The following is a 20,502-nucleotide window of genomic DNA, read 5'->3' as shown; positions in this document are numbered from 1 at the left end:
ATAAACTAAAACCCTTCGTGTGTTTCAGGTGATCCAATCTTACCAATAGCATAGCAGCAATATGGAGAGCGTGAACATGCTATCTAGATAGACAGACAAGAAGACATTATACTTATTTTTGTTGTGTTTGTAAACAATTAGAGAGAACAGAATGACTGTTAGTACGCTCACACCCACTGACTCCTACCCAGCAGTCATGAAGCGGAACTGAGGCAAAAACACCTGAGAGCAATGTCCATTTTAATAATTTTGAATTTGTTTGCATATTTTTTATATATATCACAATTTACAATGTACCAAGTGGAAATTTACAAACAAACAGATATACACAAACAATAAACAGACACAGCTGTAACTATCACTTGAATTATTAGACATTGATCAATTCCGCGGTAAGAATCAAGAAAGTACAAAAATGAAGGTCGAGTTTGCCTAAACGTTGAAATAAATTGAAGAGAACAGGTTAAACTCAGTTATAAAGGATCTGAATGCACGTTTTTGCTGACTTCGTGAATCTGAAATATAAAGATCAAGAAATTTATTTTTCAGATTTAAAAAACCAACCTGTCATTTGTTCAGAAAAGACGCTTTTCATAAGTAAAAACTTCATTTTCAATTAAAAACTTTGAATTGTTCAAGCTATCAAAAATGAAATTCAGTTTTTAGTATTTTATGATCCACCAATATTTCTTTCTACTTGGTAGCAGAATATCTAGCAAGTATGTATTGATCTTTTCTGTTATAAAACTCAAGCTCAATCTTTGCTCCCTTATTCATACGTTTAACATATTGGTAAATAAAAAGTTACCTTGAATAAATACTATGAGCTTGGATATCAGTTTAAAGTGAAAAGGATTGCTTAACACCAATTTAGAAGTTTGGGCAACATGAAGGGATCTATCAGATTAATTTTTTGCAAAAATATTGTACATTTCTTTTGCAAAGTCTTTTGATTTTGTATTTTAGGAAATTCGTTTTTTTTTTTTTTTTGGGGGGGGGGGGGGGTCATTATATTGAAATGATTTTACTATTATTTTTCCCATTTTACTTCATAACAGCTAAACAGCTTTTAAAAATCTTGCAAGTTCCTGGTCAAAAAACAAAGAAGATAGTGAAAGGTGTATAGAAATTTATCAAAGTTCTATGTCAAAGTTCTATAAATATCAGAATTTCTCAGAATTAACCATTAGTAACTCTAAAAGTTCTCTAAAATGAAGTAAATAGCAGGGAACACTTACACTAAAATGGAAAACTATTGTCCATAACCAAACAGAAAACTAAACGACTGGTAATGGATTTTGACAACCATTAAAAAACATAAAAAGTCGAAAAAAGTAAAAATTCCTCGTGTGAACCTAAAAATGACTATTGGGAAAATGAAAATATGTTCAAACACCGCATTCTCGCCCAAAATCAAAATCAGAATAAACTGTCGCGCCTCAAAACCACACGCCTTTTCAGCTCCACTACCTGTTTCGGCGTGATCAAAATCACCACTCAAAATTTGACATCAAAAATCATCCTAATGTCATCAACGAAATGTTTTGCCAAGAACTTCTAATCAAAGAATTGACTATTATTTACTAGCATAGCTCAATAAAGGCAATCTATACCCCAGTGATTTTGGAATTTTTATCGTGCAAGATCTGATAAGATGCTGACTAAGAATTTTTATCGTGTAAGATCTGCTCAGATCTTACACGATAAAAATTCCTCTTATCAGAACTTACACGATAAAAATTCTGTTAGGAGGAATTTTTATCGTGTAAGATTTGATAAAACATCTTATAAGATAAACATTCCTCTTATCAGAAGTTTTATCGTGTAAGATCTGATAAGACATCTTATAAGATAAACAATCCTCTAATCAGAACTTTTATCGTGTAAGATCTGATAAGACATCTTATAAGATAAACATTCCTCTTATCAGAACTTTTATCGTGTAAGATCTGATAAGACAGACGCAATTCTCATCGTGTAAGATCTGATAAGACGGAATTTTTATCGTGTAAGATCTGATATGACAAAATTTAATGATTTCAATATAACCGTATAACGTAGTCAAGATCCTATGAAAGTAAAAAATAATCGGTCAGCTAACCAATTATGATACAAAAAAAATGCTTGTTGATTCTGTTTTGGCAGCAGTTTTATTGTGAGTCATAACTGGGCACTATGGCTAAACTTAGCAGGGGAATTTTTATCGTGTAAGATCTTATAAGAGGAATTTTCATCGCGTAAGATCTGATAAACGTCTTATCAGATCTGATAAGAAGATACATCCCCTTACAGGCTATTAGCAAGATGGTTTTGTCAGAAATTTGTCAAATCTTAAACCATTAAAATTCCAGAATCACTGGGGCACTCAGATAATATTTGATAAAAATTTCAAAAAACCGGTTCAAACTAAAAACATTAGATAAATCCATTTTTCTTCTGATAATAAAAGCACAAAAAAATAAAAAAGCATTCTCTCATAGAATTGAGAGTTTTAAACTACTCACAACACTTTAGGTAATCAAAAAAGCTCAGGAAATTTTCCATTCTAGCGAAAAATGAGCGTAATTGACAAAACAGTTATTCCTAAGTTTTGCCCAATTTTTCAGCAAACGGCTGCGTGATAAAAACAAAACTGTAACCCATTGCTAATATAAAAATTCATATAAACAATCAACATCTATTCAATACAATAAACAAAAAAGTGGGCCAATGATGGCTAAAATAACCTAAAAATCTGCAAAAAAACTTATTTCTAATTACCAAAATATTCAAAAGCTTTCAAAACCACTTTTGTATTACCTCTACAGTTATCAAACTTTCACAGCAAAAACTTTCCATCTGCCCCCAATGTTGTTTATGACCACCACTTGCTAATTGTGTTTTTATAAAGCACATTACTATGTAAAAAATAGCACGTGCACCTGGGGGCGTAAAAGTTATGCGCCCATTAGGCCAGGGGGTGGGGCGAAACAATAGATCCAATTATTGTCTAACGAAAGGCACACCTCCAATACTTAACTCGTAATAAAAGACAGCGCCCCCAAAACAATTAAAATTTGATTTGCAATAAAGGTGAATGACGGGTTTCAACGAACTGTAACCCTTAAAAAATTATAAAAATATGATTTTCAGTACCAACACCAACAGCAATGCTTACAAAACAATGACATTATAGAAAAATGTCGGTTTGATGAACTCATTGGTGACGGAAGCAAAAACACAACATCATTATTAAATTACCAGTCAACTTTGCCGTCATCAAGCAAAAAATCTACGCATTTTGATCATTTCTCAATCGCAACAAAGTAATTATATGCATTCAAAACCAGCAACGATAAGCTTGAAATACCTGTGATATAGCGGAAGCTGTTACTGCAGAGTGTGTGGACACCTCAGAGGGTATAGTGTCAAAGCCCAACTTCTTCATGTCACGCGTGATCACATTGAAACTTACACTGATGTAGCCTTGTGACCTCACACGAGTCACTGTAAAATGAAGGAATGGTCGAATGAATAAGTATACGTCAAGTATCAGTTTCTAACTCACATAACAACGCATGTTGATAATAGCACAACCATCGATTCTCATTAGATGGAGCGCGAAATGGTAAGCAAAATCAGGCGCTTTCTGGTCATACTCAAGGCAATTTAAGTTTTTTTATTTACTAATTTTGAAACATAACTGACTAGTGTCGGACAAATTGCTGGCGAATAAATCAATTCAATTGTAACCTACTTCGGATTTTTTTGGGTGGGGGCTTCAGAAGGGAGGCAATACGTTTACTACGAGGTTTCAAATAAAGCAATTGGAGGCTTTTATATACCACTATTAGGATTTTAAAAATTATTTAAAAGATAAGGGGAACTCATTACCGCGAATTTTTCATGTGATATTTAGTAGTAAACTGATGCCAAATGAGTTCAACTGAATAAAAAAAGACACAGACACCTACAAAGACAAAAAAATTCTAGCCAAATATCGGACAAGCATTAAAGTTAATTTGAACTGTGAAAATATCCATCCCGTTAACGCTGAATACAAAGTAAAAACATAATGCTCGCAAAAGCCGAAACAATAAAATTTGAGAAAGAATCTTTCCGAATAGAGGCTTAAACTGAACTTATAATACCATCATCATAAACTGGACATTAATACGTATATCAAGAAGCCTGAAAACTTATTAATTTTTTTTTCGGAAAAAAATTCAAATTGCTCATTATATTTTGGCCTCCACTCTATATATGAAGAGCATTCATAATACAAGAGTCCTATTTTGACTTTAAATGAGCTTAAACTCAACATTCATGTTAAAAAGCCATTGAGAGTGAGCTCAGTAATTTAAAAGCAAAATTTTGCAACTCCTCTTTAAACTCAATGCCAACCAGGTTTATAAATGACAACAAGCAAATACAAGCAGTAAAAGTGCAACGATAGTTTAAAAATTGCATCCCAATACAAATCCTAAAAAACAATCAAAATTTTTTCAAACTCACATGCCTGGATATTAGGAGAGCCATTAATTAGAATAGGAACTCGATATTAGGAAATAGCCAATAAACTCTGTGGCAGCTCCACTTCACATCTAGAAAATCAATTGAAGGCCAAATTAAACAGTGAAGTTAAAATACCATGAGAAGCAAAACTTAATGCTACATTCTAGTGACGCCAAATTGACTAGTTCACTTCTGTCAACATTTATATTTAGTAACTCTTATTAGTACGTGATCACCATATATGAACTTAAACTGAAAATCAAACTCAAACTAGCTCAAAATCAGCGAAAAAATAACTTGGAGAGATTGCATCAGATTCTTTACGATAGGTTTGCGAATCAACCTGATGTTGATACAGAATATTCGACATAGCTTGTATATGGTTAACAAATTCCATGTGACATCAACTTTACACTGAAAAAGTGACGTTATGGAAAACTGTTTATATTCTGTCGACATCTTTATCTACAGCCAATCGGAGATGAAAATTTGACAAGTAAAACCACGCATCTAGCAGCATCAAAGGAGCGTGAAAAATTACCAAAAATCAGTTGAAATTCGTTAATTTTGTCTTATCAAACTGACATACAGTGCACATTGAAGCACGATTCTTGAGCGGTAAATTACTAATTATATTGTCCTGGTTCTGTGGATCATCTTAGTGATTGCACAGTTTAACTTTGACTTGCTGAAAAGAACAAAGTTCCTAAGTAGGAAAAACTTGTGCATAGCATAAAGTCAGTTTCTCTCACTGGCTTCTCGACATTGGTGTTATTGAACCCAAGAGAGACTTCCTAACATTAAAGTTCGAGAAGGTGTTATTATTGTTTAGATGTAGTTACATTAAAGGTGACTTTTTCTAGAATCTTTGTACTAGAAAGCTGAAGCTTTGCACAGCTATAGCCAATTTATAGGGCTTCAATTTGTTAATATTAGACGTTTCGTAACTTGAGTTAACAAAAACTCAAGCATAAAATTGATTTTTTCCTTTTTGAATTATTTTGTATTCTGAACGAAGCAAATTGTTTAACAGCAAAGCTGAACGATTAGTTGTTTGGACTAATGGAGTATCAGGCAATGCAATGGTAATCTACAGTATAGCGGCAATCACTGTCATATTTATCAAAGCACGTTCCGAATGGCGATTCAGGCTGCTGCCTCAATTGCGAAAGAAGGTGACTCGGTCACAGAGTCACAGCCACTTAGAATAGAGGATCAATGACTGTCACCAGCAGCTTCGCGTGAAAACACGAGAAGGCTTTAACATTATAAAGAACGAAGACCTTCCCAGCAAACTGAAAGTAATCTTTTAACAGATACGTGAGATCGATAATCGCATCGAGCAACCCATTGACAAACGAGGCGACATTATTCACGATTTGGAATCATTTCGCCGCCATAAAAAAAGGCAAAGAAGATTCATCAACGTAATAAACGCAAGTTCGTTACCATACATCAACGGACAAGCCAAAATGCTAGACCAAAAAAGCCAACCAAGTCTCCGAAACAAAAAAACGGACGCAACCGCATAACTTTCTCAGCCTCCAGAAAAACCTCTCTCTTTCAGCTGAGAATGGAAACGAAAATGAAGACAACGAGTCGAAAACCTCTTCAAACAAGAAGACTAGAAAAATGGAGAGACTTGCCGCTTCGGAGAAGGAGTTCTCGTCCAAGCTGCGGATGAAGAAGATAGAGTTCAAATTGAAGAGAAAGAGCTCAAGATGGAGATGCAAATATTCGAAGACAAGAGTACACTCAACTTGGAGTACCAAAAAAGGCCTTGAGGTAAAGGGCTCAGACTCAGATGACGATGGCGCTGGTCCAAGTATACGGAGTTGGAGGACAATGCCCTTCAGTTGGAGGAGGCAAGAAGCAAAGAGGTGTCGTCCTGGCTGGACTGATCAGATAAGTCTGATAGGGTACACGCCTTCAACGATTCTAGAATTGAGACGGACAACGTATACCCTAGGGTCACGTTTGATTGCGTCTGGATGCACAAGTCAAGATCACCAAGCAGAGAGCAACACAGTTTTATTTACGGTCAACACAAAACCTGCAGTCGCAGTCAACTGCCCATGATACAGCTTCTTTCAACAGCAAACCTCTGGAATGCACGGAATGGTCGTGCATGTTTGCTGCTTCTATGTATCGGCGCAAAAATACCCAGTTCAGAGATGAGCCATTTTAGGACGCTGTTGACCGGCAAAGCGAAATCAGCTATATCGGGAATGGGGCATTCTGGAGCAATCTATACGCAAGCTTGGGCACTCTTTGAGCGCAAGTTTGGCAATCAACATCTGATTGTCGATGCTCAACTCGAAACACTCCGCAAACAAGGTGATTTGCAATTAAGCGCAACACTTTGCCTCGCGATAGAAAAGTTGCCTCCAATCCTCTATTAAGCATCATACTGATGTCAGCTAGCAATCACTCAAATGAACTGTGATAACCTAATTCACTACGACTTAATGACCGGGCTGTATCGGTTTATCCTGTCTCTTTGCACCTTTCAGATTGGATTGACAGCATTCACAACATTGCGTGATTCAATGCGTGAACAATTACAAAACTTGATCAAAAGGTTGAAGCGTATTTTTTTCCAAAAAAACATAGCAGAAGTCGTGACAAAAAACTACACCTATAATGAAGAATGATTGTATTAGTAAAACCATTTATAAACAGTCAGATAAGAAATCGAAAAAAAGCATGTGAACAAAAAACCACTATCGAGAAAGCGAATTTTTGTTCGAACACTCTACCCTAATTGATTTTAACTCTACCTTAAAATAAGAGCAAAAAAATTCACGCATCAAAAGCACTCGCTTTTGCTCCACTTTCTGTTGCGGCGAGATCAAAATATTCACATCAAATTGACTTCAAAAATCATGAAAACTGTGAACAGATCATAAAACAACCGAAAGAAATCGAAGATACCTTTGCCACAAAATCAACCTGTCGCATTTCTAGTTTCAGAACTTAGTGAGCATCAAAAGAGAGAGAAAACTATCTTAATTGATTAAAAAAAAACAAAATAAACAAAAAACAAAAACTCAATCAATTTTTCAATTTGTACAATTACAAATACAAAAGGAAAACAACAGTTCAACTAATCGAGACAATTTAATTGCTCACACAAATTCGACCAAGCCGAAAAAAGCACAAAAACAACTCCAACTGTGAAAAAGCGAAAAACTGGGAAATTTAGAAAAAATTAACAATTTTCGCAATTTTTTGTCAAAATTCAAAGACATAAATTTTTTGGTAACAAAGAACCCGTATTTAATTTGTAATAGAAACTGCCTACAAGCATTAAGCTTACATTTAGTGACAAGTAAACGTAATACAATACAATAACAGATCAGAAATCGCTATAATAGCCTTAAAAATGGAGAATTCGTTGAAAAACATTCAAATTAGCGTAAAACGCCCTTTATTTCAAATTAGCGTAAAGTCCGATAAACTATCGAAAACCTACCAAAAATCTTCGAAACGTTATTGAAAAACAACCTTAAAACTATAACTTTAGTCATAAAAATCCTCTTAGACAACGCAGAAAGTTGAAAAAAAAAACAAAAAAAAACGCTTGAAAAAGCCGCATGAGAACAAAGAAATTGTTCGCTTAGCGAAGATTTTTTTACACCTTCATTCCTCGCTTTGTTTCAAAACAAGGCATTAACAAAAGAACCACTCTCTCTTTTCTCCGCTCTTCGAATTTGTTCACTGAGAGAGCTTTTACAAACCTTATTAACTCTTTGAACTTCAAGTTTTCTCCAAAAAAAGCAGTCTTCTCCAAAAAGCAGCCTGTCGAATTGCTAGTCTCTGGTGGCAGTGAGCATCAAAGGAGAGAAAAAACTGTCTTAATTGAAATGGAAAAGAAAAATTAACTAAGAAGTAATTTAAACCAAAAAAAAAACAAAAATTAAGTTAGATCTTGAATTTGTACAAGTACAAATACTAAGGGAAACCATTATTACAAGTAATGAAAACAACTTCATTTGTAACCCAATTTCGGAGAAGCCAAAATAAGCACAAAAACATTTCTAATTTTGAAATAAAGCAAAAAAACTACCAAATTAAGAACAATTTTAACAAATTATCGAATTTGTTCACTGGAACAACAAATTTTATTCACTCCCTGAACTTACGGTTTTCCTGCTCACTCACTTATATTAAGAAAGAAAATCATAAAGCCTCTTCGAGTTTTAACAGAAAACCATAAAGCCTCTTCGAGTCTTAAAAAAGACAGCGCCCCAATATAATTCAAATTCTTTGAATTGTAAAAAAGGAGAGCTCCTAAATCATGGTCGTTGAGAGGCTGACGGCGGCTATTAAAAATAAGAAAAACTAATTTAAACCAGAAAATAAAATAGAAAAACTCGTTCCCCTTCTTTCAAGCAAAATGCGAAAGAATCATCCGGCAAGAAGAGGCAGGTCATAATAGGCTCAGAAAATTCCCTAATTCTTAAACAAAATGAAGAAAACCGGGAGACATAAACAAAAATTGATGGATACTGCTAAAACTGTAATCATCTGGTTACTCCAAATGTCTGCGAGCGATAGCTGTCTTTTAATTTCCCAATAAATGCAAGAAAAAATTTGATAGGCAATCAAAAAAACTTAAATTTATTACTCTAGTCCACTAAAACATTTTAAGGAAAAATAAAAATTTCACACCTCAGAGATTTTTTTCTCTTCACCTTTTCGCGAAAAATAGCAGTATGAACAAAGTAATTGCTCTCTCTTAGTACCACTCTTCAATTTTCTTCGGCAGTCAGACCCCTACAATTTTAGCACGCGTTTTACTCCATGTTTCAAATTCAGTCCAACAAAATTATTGATTAAAACAAAATACAAAGACACTCCTCCAATACTCCACTTCGCGTGGTAAAAGACTTTAATTCCTCTTCGATTCGTACAAACTCGTCGAACACTCTTCTTCGAGTCGTCGTCAGAATACCGCGCCCCAATACATGTTTGATTTGTAAAAAAGAACCCAACAGCACCGTAATCTAGATTCGTTGTTGAATGCAACAATTTTAGTTGCATGCAAATTTTTTTAGAAAAAAAACGACGCGTCGATCAGAAACAATAAGTTGTTTGGTCATCGCTTTCTCCGAAGCCTTTCACGAAGCCTGGAGAATAAAGACAAAACAGTGATTGACTGACCTTCTCGGCCTTCTGAATGTGCGACTACTTTGGGATCAATGAACTCTGGTCTGCTCCCTAAGAACCACCTAAAAAACAAACAAACGCATCATAGCCTACAAGCCTGACTGAAAATTATACGCATAATTTTACATGTTAAAAATCCATTTTTAGCTTTATTCCTCCATTAATTTTAGCGATCACTAAATTATAAAACAAGCACAAACAAATACATCCCAAGATATACAGAAGCATTCAGCTCTGAAGATTTTATTAGTTGATGAATATCATTCTTAGATCTGTACCATATAACTGACCATATATGGAAAATTTCAAAAGCAGAGGGAAACTTTCACATCTGAGGGAAACTTTCGCATCTGAGGGAAATATTTGAACGGTAAAACTTATAAAGGAAACTACATATTTAAGAAGATATTTTACCCAATAAACTTCTGTAGAGATGACGATGACTGAGGCACAAACATTCCCAACTTCCTTCTGTGTCTAAACAAAATAAGTGGAATTCTTTTCGTGATTCTCCTCAAGACAACTCGAACGTGCAAAAACGTACAGACCAGTACTTGGAAAAAAATTGATCAAATAACATCAATAGATCTAAATCAATCTTCAAAGAACATTATCAGAGACCCGAACCAATATCTAAATTTCGAAGCAATCAAAAATGATATCTAAGATTTCACGAAGTAAAAACGCTGGCGAATAAAAAGAACTTAAGGTAGGATTTTTGAACATGAGCTGACCTTCCAGCTGTGATGGGAATGTGACATGAAGTGTATCCTCTGACCACTTCATTCCCAAACACATCTGTACCATAGCAACTCACAACCAGTTGAGGCCCTAAAGTAATAATTAATCTTTTAAACATTCTCAAAAGAACTCATTGAGAATGAAGAGCTATGGATGGATTTTCTATGACCCAGTAAAATCCCATCGATGGATTTGCTATGATCCAGTGAAAATCAAGATTTTTCCCATCGAGGGATTTTCTATGATCAGAGAAAAAGTGGTAATGAACCATCGATGACCCATCGACGGACTTTTTATGAAATTTCTATGATCTATCGATGGGATTCACTGGGAGCCCAACCCGGGAGGACCAATAACTTTTCTCATTAGCATATAAAATAGAGAAAAGAGTCATGATTGTAACACGTTAAGTTTGATGCACTTATTAGTTTATTAGACTAAAAACATATTAAAACTTTAATAATATTTGCACTTTATTAATAATAATATTAAAATTTGCACCTTGTACCATTCGCACTGTTTAAAGTTGCCAGGGTCTTTGTCAGCCATTTGATAGCTACCAAATTTGATTTAAAATCTGCTACTTTTATTTTTAGGAATACGCAGGACTTTAAGAGCTAGCAAGTTTTTATCGATATAGTTAAGTTTAACTGTCGATCAATAGTTATTTAAGATAATCAAAATATGACAAACAAGCAGCAGTAAATCATACATCCATGTGGGTTTGAGCTCTTGAAAGTAGCCTCAATGGGGAAATTCCACGTGAACAACCCCCGGTCGTCTATACTCTTACGTGACACTTGTGAAATTCCATCTTCTAAACCCTAAAACGTGTATATTTTTGGCGAGATTGAAAAACCTAACAAATAATGCTAAAAGTTCATGAAATTGAGATGTTTTGACAAAAACAATAAAAATGGGCCTGCTTGAAAAACTGATGAGAACCAACCCTTAGATTTCATCGATAGCAAAACTAGAAAATTTTTCTAAATCCTTCTCGAACTAATAACTTCAGAACACGTTAAACATCAAATTAATGCAGGCTTCTTTGAAAGAGGTCCAGAATTTTTTTCTAAAATTTCTTCCAAGTTCGAAGTCGACTCCATGGAATTTAAAGAAAATTCAATTGTGTGAAAGCATAAAACAGCAAAAAATTTAGTACTCATTCTCAGAAAAATTCGTTATCATGAGAGTGCCATTGAAACGGTAATTTAAATCCATTGAGGTGAGAAAAAAATGCATATTTCAAAACCTTTCCCAACATAAGTGCGCCAAAGTTAGTTTTAGACATCCACGATTCAGCGCCTCCACATTACAACATGCGATGTGAAGATGCTTTCAAAATTGACACAGAATAACATGAGTTAGTGGTGGCAAAAGAGCCACTAAAATGATCGAATTGCAAAAAATCAGATATCATTCGAACGAATCCCATTCGCTTGAACTTAATTTGAAAATGAAAACAGATAATTTGTATATAAAGATTGCATTAAATATGAACGTACACCTACAAAATCTAACCATATAAACTGTAGATCACAACACGATTTTCATATCGTCAGCCAAATGAACTTTCAATTAAGTACAATGATGCAAATAAATTGAACCAAATTGAAAACATTGAACAAAAACTTGAAAGGCACATGAAAACAACACCAGAATGAAACCAATCTTTTATCACAGCATGTGAATTAGTAGAGAGGATATTTTATTAATCGATCAAGACCTGAGGCCTTTGCTGTAAATCATTGAGGACAGGTCAATAAAAGGTGCAATTGTACACAAATATCGAAAAAAGAGAGCATGATTGATTATTTAGAAATCTGATGTGCTCCAACAAAAACGACTTTGCTAAAAAATTCAAAAGTGGCAACAAAGGTGTCAATCTTTTAAAATAGTGAAACAACTATATTTTAACCAAAAAATCATAACAAAAAAGACTGAAAAACATTAAAAATTGGGCTAATGTGCAATAATAAAACCAAATTGGAAAAAAAACTAACCTCAGATGTTGTTTGGTTACTTTTCTAGGATCAAACTGAGGCGGATTGGAAACAAGTCGACTGTGAGATTCCTTCTAATTCTTTACATCACACCAACGTTCTATTTTTAAGCAAAGTCTTTCATAATGCATATGAAGATATTTTGATACATTTTATCTTGTAAAAAAAATGAAATCACAAATCTAATTTTATCAAAACCCAAACATATTTACAGTAAAACATTTTGGTTGACAAAGTTATAGTTAAGAGAAAGCAATAACTAAAATACGTCGTCAGTTTTCACCCAAGTAATCTTTGAAGCGTTTTTAATTCCTTTTTTTAAATACTCTAAAAATTTGTATAAACTAGACGTGGTATTTAGGAGAAAAAACATTTTCAACTTACTATGAAAACGATCGTCTTCATTAATGTAAAAAAGGGACCTGTCCTCAAGGCAACTGGGTAACAGGTCGATAAAAAGGTAAAAAGGTGCGAAGTTCAAAAATACAATTCCATAATACAGTTCAAAATACAATACAAGACAAATTCATTTATAGGAACCAAGTGAGACCTGTCTTTAACAAGTGTACGTCATACCAATACAAAAAAGAAGGAAAATACGGCAAACATAAGTTCAATTAAATTTTGAGCGAAAGTGGCAGTGAAACAGGCCATTAAAACCATAAGTTTGTCACTATGAGTATTTAAAATGTTCAGCTGCGCAATTTTGCAAAACCAACAAGTAATCTTATAAATTAAAAGGAAAATAACAAGTAATCTTATAAATTAAAATGAAAATAACAATCCTATAAAACGTACAATTATATAAAAAATCATAAAACTTTTATGAATTCTCGTAGTAAAAACTGAGAAAGAAATGGTTGAAACCAAAACCGTTTTTAAAAAAAATCAAATAATAGCTCACTAGAAACGGGTTGTGGCCTGTCGTTGTAGAGATTAGGCTGCACATCGACCAAAAATGATTTACGAAAATGGCGAAGTTCAATAATCTCAACAAAAGGAGATGCATTAATTTGCAACACCTCAGGACGCCAATTCTATCTGTTACAATAAGACTAAATGACAAGACTAAAAAATAACAACAAACATAGGCAGAAGCCATAACTTCACGAACAATTTTACGAAACCAGTATTAAAGGCACTATAATTATTATATATTTACTGCAAGAACTGTAAATCATCACTTGCTTTTTCATCTGAACATAAACGGGTCTTCCCTATACGAAAAGACTACGTAGAAAAAACAAAGGAACCCAAAATATGAACAGCTTCGAACAGCATTTCTTGTGAAATTAAATAGTCGAAGACTTGTTATTTCTGTTGTTGAGTTGGTTGATGACAAAAATGAGAGCAAAAAGCAGACTGTTGAAAAACTATTTTTTAAAAAGTTCAATTGAAAATTATTAAAACAATTAGCTTTGAACTAAAATCTCTAAATAGGTTCAAATCAACGTCATGGGGAAGCTATCCATATCAGTTATAATGTTGTACAACAAAACAAAAAAACCCAAGAAAACTGGGATGGAACAATTCAGCAATCCTTCTATATCTTTAAAGATAAAACCAATATTACTACCGCTAACATAGCAAAATTGGCAAAAATTGGGACCAAAATCACGGAAAGTTTAAACAAAAGCATCGTAATTCGGCCGACTGTTCACAAAAAATAAAATCTCGATAACTCCCTGTAAAAAATTAATTTTAAAAAGTCTCTCTAATTCAAAATTCTACGCTGGACGGGCTTTCTAATGATACCACTCACAACTCTCTAGGATGATTATATCGATCGGCCAAAATTGACTGAACAAAAAAAAACATTTGAGTATATAGTTCCTCTCCTCACTAAAGTGGATTGGAACACAAAACATAAAACGTATTTCGGAAAAATAAAAACATTACATATTAAACTCAAACCTATGTGTTACTTCCATTAATAAGACCCGAGTAGGACAGAGATTGCTTTACTAAGTGATTGCTTTACTGATATAACGATAGAAAAGAGGTGAAAAGTTTTACAAAAATTATACGCAAACTAATGAAGTGATTTCACATGGGAAAGTACATAAGCTAGAAAAAAACGAGGTCAGGTTTCGATTTGCAATCCATTATAATTTCAACTTAGAGTGCAGCAAAATTTGCAGTAAATAATGGAAACACTTTTTTAAGAAGAGAATTGTAAACCACATTATGTTGAAATGACACCCACGTGCTTTCGCCTTCAATAATATCGATAGGTAGGGTAGAAAGCATCAATTGATTTTTGATGATAAAACACAGTACAAAATCTGCCAAAGCAAACAAAAATTATTCAATAATAGCTGAATTTTAAACAACGATAGCGCAAAACAACCGAATAACTTGGAGTCCTATATCCAATTGATCATGGAAATCAAATATATTTTTTTCAGTTGTACATGAGGTCTAAAAGGATAGTGGTAGTTACTTGGCTAAAATAGCAATCTTTAGCGGAACATCCTGAAAACCAACGCATAACTTTCAAAGTGGCATCAGAAATTCGTAAAATTTCACATAAAACAATTAAAATCCACAGAGACTATTATACAAGACTTCCAAATTAAGTATTCAACGCTAAATGCAAGAGCCTGTAAAAAAAAGAAGGACAGAAAGGTTTTCTAAAAAAGTCATTTTTGTTCCGACCCCAACTTTAGTGGGGGGGGGGGGGGGGGGGGAGGAACTATATACTCAACTGGTTTTTTTTGTGCAGTCAATTTTGGCCGATCGATATATTCATCGTAGAGAATTGTGAGTGGTATCATTGAAAAGCCCGTCCAGCGTAGAAAACGGAGTAAAAAATTTTTTCGATTTTCGTTTTTTTACAGGGAGTTATCGAGGTTTAAAATTTGAACATTCGACTGCTTTTGTTCACATTTTCAGTAATTTTTGCTAAAATTTGGCACAATTTCGCCAATATAATTCAAAATAAGTTAACATTTTTAACGGCAGAGTATTTTTGTTACCGTTAGAGATAGAAGAGCGTTGCTGAATTGTTTGATTGAAGTTTATTTTGGCTAAAATTTTTGATCAAATTCATCAAAAATGGCAAAAAAATATGCATTTTTGGTCCACTTTGTTAAAGTTTGCAAGACTTAGCGACCTAGAAACCTTAAAACAGACTCCCTAAACTCAAAAAGAGCGCCAGTTTCAATAAGGCGCCGTATGAAAGTCGTCTGGAATTAAAAATTTGCCGTTTTTTGCGGATTTAACTCGATAATTATACAAAATGCATCGTTCTTTTTTTTTAATATTTGAAGAAGTTCGCGCAACAATTGGTCTAATTCGCAAACACTTGGAACACTTGGTCGGTTTGCTGGGCGCACGACAAAATCAGGGAGAGGTTCCACAATATCAGGGAATCTTAGAATCAGAGACTTTTTAGTTTTTTTTTGATGCTGCCTTTTTTCAAAATTTTGTGCTTTTGTTTTTTTAATGTTAATTACTGACAATGTTTTTTATTCACGACTCCGTTAATGACAGCTCCAATTTAAGTAAATTTGCGGTCGAAAGTAGAAACAGTTTGTTTTCAGAGAACCAAAGGGTTTTTATGGTTTTGAGGAAGAGTTTTAGTAAAATTTAACTGAATTCTTGTCTTTTGCCTTCAATTGTTATTCTTTTGGCAGTCTGATTTTTAAGCTTAACCACTAAAAGTTCTCAATTTCTTTCTCAAGAGGTGCAAGTGAACCTTTTCTATCCATTCGGTTGTTACCTAATGTCTCTTATGTTATTGAATGTATTTATTTTACAAAAATTTCTGTGATTTTTTGAACTTGTTAATTTTTTATATTATTTTAGTCAACATTTTGCTTATTCTCAGTAAGTACTGGTCAACCTTTCCTCCGGGTAGAATACAAACTAATTTTGTGGCCGATTGTTTTAACAGAAGGTTTTCTTGCTTTTGGTACTTAAAGTTTTTATACACAAATTTCTGATTTTTGTGCATAATTTCCCATTTTTGCTGTTGTCTTTGTTTCTTTTGTAAATTGTAACAAAATTTAACAATCTAACAGGTAAAAACTTTACATCATTTGATACTGAACATATTTTTTGTTTTCATAACTTGAGTTTTGAAAGGCTGCGGCACCGTTCTCTTGCAGAAATTGGTAGAGTTTTTTATTTTTGCCCTTTATTAGTTAATTTTTGTTGCCAGCAAACGAATATAGAATGTTTCGACAGACAAATACAATAGTTTATTTGTTAAAATTTTCTTAAAATATTGCGTAAAATTTGACAAAAATGTATCTGAAAAAATATATTATCACAACAACAATTGAGTGGCACTTGAAGTGGCACTTAAAAATGGCCTTTTCTTTGGTTTAAAAAGATGGTGCCAGCAGATTTATGGTCATTACAGTCGACAAAACTGCAAAAAAGGTTTTAAAAAAAGCTTATTTGTCATCTAAAATATTGACTCAACAAATAAACCCAGTTTAGCATATGTTCCCCCTTTTCTGGGTTGGAACAAAAAAGTTTACATCATGAATTATCGAGGGCCATGATCTACAGGAGCCGAAAAGGAAACAGTTCCCACAAATGAAACCAATCGCGGTGACAGAAGTTTTAATTGTTTTATAGAATGATCAGTCATATGTAAATCTATGTCTGGGTACTATGGATAGAATATCTGTTTTCGGAATGAAATAATTCTCATAAGTCAATCCTTCACACTTCTTCAGATTTTAGAACAAAGTGACTCAGTGTATACACAGTTGAAAACTCTAGTACAAATAGAGAACTTACTGATGTGATGATCCAGTCAGATCCATGAACAAATGAATACTTCAAGTAGAGATCGTTGAACTCTGGGAACTGAAATAGACAAGTAATCTTTTTCAGAGGAACAAACAATTTTTACGCCAGAATAGGGATTCAAAAATAAGGCGAAATAATTAAAAATTAAAAAATTATTCAAAAATATCGCTTTTCAGTCAGTAAAATAGGGTACAAATTGGAACAAATGTCCATGTCCAAAAAACTGGAAACCGTAGAGAATCTAAGAAATTAATGAGCTAGACCTACAGTATGCAGAAAAACGGTCAGGACTAAACGTTCTTGTTGTGGTTATAACTTTAAATTTACATTTTTGAAGATTAAAACAAAAAAAAATTGAATTACATTTTTGAAAAAATTAGTGTCAGTCATGAAACTATCAGCTATGAACTTAAATCGCCAACAAAGATCATTTATCGCACTATAGCAACCAATGAGACTTTTCACTACTCATACTTTGATAGAACTACGGAAAACAACAATTATCGTCAAAAACCTAAAAAATCGTTAAAAAAAATAGCGTTAAGTGTTTATTGAGAACATCTTACAGGTTCATTTAGAGCTTATTAGAAAATTAATGAGACATTGCCAGGCATGAGACTCAGTAACATTGCGACAAAAATAACAAAAAAAGGACCAAAATTCACTGAATTTTAATGAAAACGTTGTCGAAGTAAAAAAAATATCCTCAGTTGCCCACAGACCATTTCAAACAACAATATCTAGAAACAATTAAAAAAATGTATTTTAATTACTATATTTTGTCATAAACTAATGAGAAAAAAAGGAAAAAACAAAACATGGGAGCACGCGAAGAAATTGTTCTCAAAAACCGAAAAATCTTTAGGCAAATCGAGATCTATTTCATTCAAAACCAAAGCGCATTGATTACAAAAACACTGACAAGTTGAAAATAGTAACCTAATTGAGCCGAAATAAACAAAAACTCAAAAAAATGCCATATATGAGAAACAAAATCACTGAGAAAAGTCAAAGATTTACAAAAATTTTCAACCTCTATAAGTCTTCGTTAAAGATGAAATTTTTAACACTTATATTCAATGCTGCACTCTTGATGGGCTTTCTAGTAATCCGAACAACATGCTTCAGTAACACTGAGCGGAATAAGCTCTACAACTGCAATTTATTGACTGGCATTTCGGCGCGGGAAAAAAATCATCATTGACTAATTTGTGCAAAAAATAGCAAGTACATTATGTACCACTATTAAATAGCAAGTATATTATGTACTACTACTATGGATACATTTAGAGACAACAAGAGCTTTTCTATAAGGTTCACGCTCGATGAAGTGTTTAGATAGTTAGAGAAGACAATTTTGTTTTGCGTAACAATTCGTTCGTTTTCATTCAGAAAACGATTTAAAAACTGCATCGATACTAAAGAATCATTGAAGCAATTCAAAGTTTAAGATAATTTTTTTGAATCCTCTTTCATCAGGACTGTAAAGGAAATCATTGTTGTAGAAATATCTGATTGAAATTTACTTTTTACGATGATAAGTTTCCTTAGAGAAAACTCTTTAGTCTAGCCGTTTAAGTTCTTGGTTTCTCGTTAGTTATCCAACCTTTTTTAATATATAAAGACATGCTTCTATTAGCTCCACTCAAAAACATTCTTTAATGTCTCCTGTTTGTCGTCTCGCAATATCAGTGAGCAGAGGGAAATCGAAGGAGCCTTAATCAACCCTCGTTGCGAAAACAACAGTTGAAAGGTTTGTTTATCGATTAAATATCTTGTTATCGCCCGACAAAAACTGCAAAAATCTGAAACAGTGGTGAACCTCGCATTCGTATTAGACTATTTTTTCACCATTCTTGTCTAACCCATGTTGTGATAAGAATAGTGGTGAGAAAAAAACAGGCGGAAAAGTATTCTAATAAGCTACACGGCCGCGTAAACTAGCTCTCGTAATCGCGATGAGAGTTGATTAGAAATATTATCATTACAGGGTTGTTATGCTTTTTGAAAGGGATATAGATAGTTTATCAACCATTTCAGTTAGAAATTGTTGACAAAATATCATAAATGAGAAACAAAATCACTGTGAAAAATCAAAGATTTACAAAAATTTTCAACCTCTATAAGTCTTCGTTGAAGATGAAATTTTTAACACTTTTATTCTATGCTGCACTCTTGATGGGCTTTCTAGTAATCCGAACAACATGCTTCAGTAACACTGAGCGGAATAAGCTCTACATAACTGCAATTTATTGATTGGCATTTCGGCGCGGAAAAACTCTAATCATCATTGATTAATTTGTTCAAAAAATAGCAAATATATTATAAACTACTTTTAAATAGCAAGTATATTATGTAGTACTACTATGGATACATTTAGAGACAACACGAGTTTATCTATAAGGTTCACGCTCGATGAAACGTTTAGATAATAAGATGAGACTATTTTGTTTTGCGCAACAATTCGTTCGTTTTCATTTAGAAAATGATTTAAAAACTGAATCGATACTACAGAATCTTTGAAGCAATTCAAAGTTTAGGATAATTTTTCTGACACCCATTCAAATAATTTTCCCCTTTTATCAGGAGTGTAAAGGAAACTATTGTTGTAGAAATTTTGATTGAACTTTATTTTTTACGATGATAGGCTTCTTTAGAGAAAACTCTTTAGTCTAGCCGTTTACGTTCTTGGTTTCTAGTCAATTATTCAACATTTTTTAATATATAAAGACATGCTTCTATCAGCTCCACTCAAAAATATTCTTTAATGTCTCCTGTTTCTCGTCTCGCAATATCAGTGAGCAAAGAGGAATCGAAGACGCTTTAATCAACCCTCGTTGCGAAAACAACAGTTGAAAAGTTTGTTTATCGATGAAAAAACTTGTTATCGCCCGACAAAAACTGCAAAAATCTGAAACAGTGGTGAACCTCGCATTCGTATTAGACTATTTTTTCCGCCATTCTTGTCTAGCCTCTGTTGCAATAAGAATAGTGGTGAGAAAATACTAGCGGAAAAATATTCTAACGAGCTACACGGTCGCATAAGCTATGCAACTAGCTCTTGTAATCGCTACAAACATTATCATTAGAGGGTTCTTAAGCTTTTTGAATGGGATATACAGATAGTTCATCAACTATTTCTGTTAGAAATTGTCGAGGCCAGTTTTCAACTCCAATTCAATTCCCGATCGATCCTGCTATTTTTTAAAAATTATTCTTTATTATTTAATAAAAGAAGAAATGAGGCTTACCACGCCACTTTCGATTTGCCCATTCACCATCACCAAGAACACAGATTGTTGGGCCATTACTCATCTGCAAATTT

The 20,502-nt window shown here is 33.5% G+C and overlaps 2 protein-coding genes across 2 annotated transcripts in view; one reads left to right on the top strand and one right to left on the bottom strand.

The window, feature by feature from the left end:
• LOC142339083 (uncharacterized) overlaps positions 1-234 on the top strand; it is a 36,927-nt gene extending 36,693 nt beyond the window's left edge. The window contains exon 13 of the mRNA XM_075388790.1: positions 29-234. Coding sequence (XP_075244905.1) covers positions 29-54 — 26 coding nt within the window. The 3' untranslated portion in view covers positions 55-234. The remainder of the gene's footprint in view (positions 1-28) is intronic.
• LOC142339086 (B9 domain-containing protein 1-like) lies at positions 224-20,502 on the bottom strand. The gene is made up of 8 exons (XM_075388804.1): positions 20,429-20,502; positions 17,166-17,234; positions 11,120-11,231; positions 10,401-10,497; positions 10,081-10,143; positions 9,661-9,728; positions 3,350-3,486; positions 224-515 (listed from the first exon to the last, which is right to left on the bottom strand). The coding sequence occupies exons 1-8, from the start codon at positions 20,483-20,485 to the stop codon at positions 474-476; spliced, it is 645 nt and encodes a 214-aa protein (XP_075244919.1). The 5' UTR covers positions 20,486-20,502; the 3' UTR covers positions 224-473.

Source organism: Convolutriloba macropyga, chromosome 1, assembly GCF_964194025.1.
Source record: "Convolutriloba macropyga chromosome 1, txConMacr16.3, whole genome shotgun sequence".
NCBI classification, from domain to species: domain Eukaryota; kingdom Metazoa; phylum Xenacoelomorpha; order Acoela; family Convolutidae; genus Convolutriloba; species Convolutriloba macropyga.
The sequence above is the reverse complement of the archived record's forward strand: the minus strand, read 5'-3'. Positions and strand labels throughout refer to the sequence as shown.

Excerpts from the sequence above, each read along its gene's own strand:
- LOC142339086 (XM_075388804.1), bottom strand. The coding sequence starts at position 20,485 with ATGGCCCAACAATCTGTGTTCTTGGTGATGGTGAATGGGCAAATCGAA. Across the intron at positions 10,498-11,119 it reads GAGCTCAAACCCACATGGAT|GGCCTCAACTGGTTGTGAGT; the intron begins GTATGATTTACT and ends TTATTACTTTAG. Across the intron at positions 9,729-10,080 it reads TCTCTACAGAAGTTTATTGG|GTGGTTCTTAGGGAGCAGAC; the intron begins GTAAAATATCTT and ends TTTGTTTTTTAG.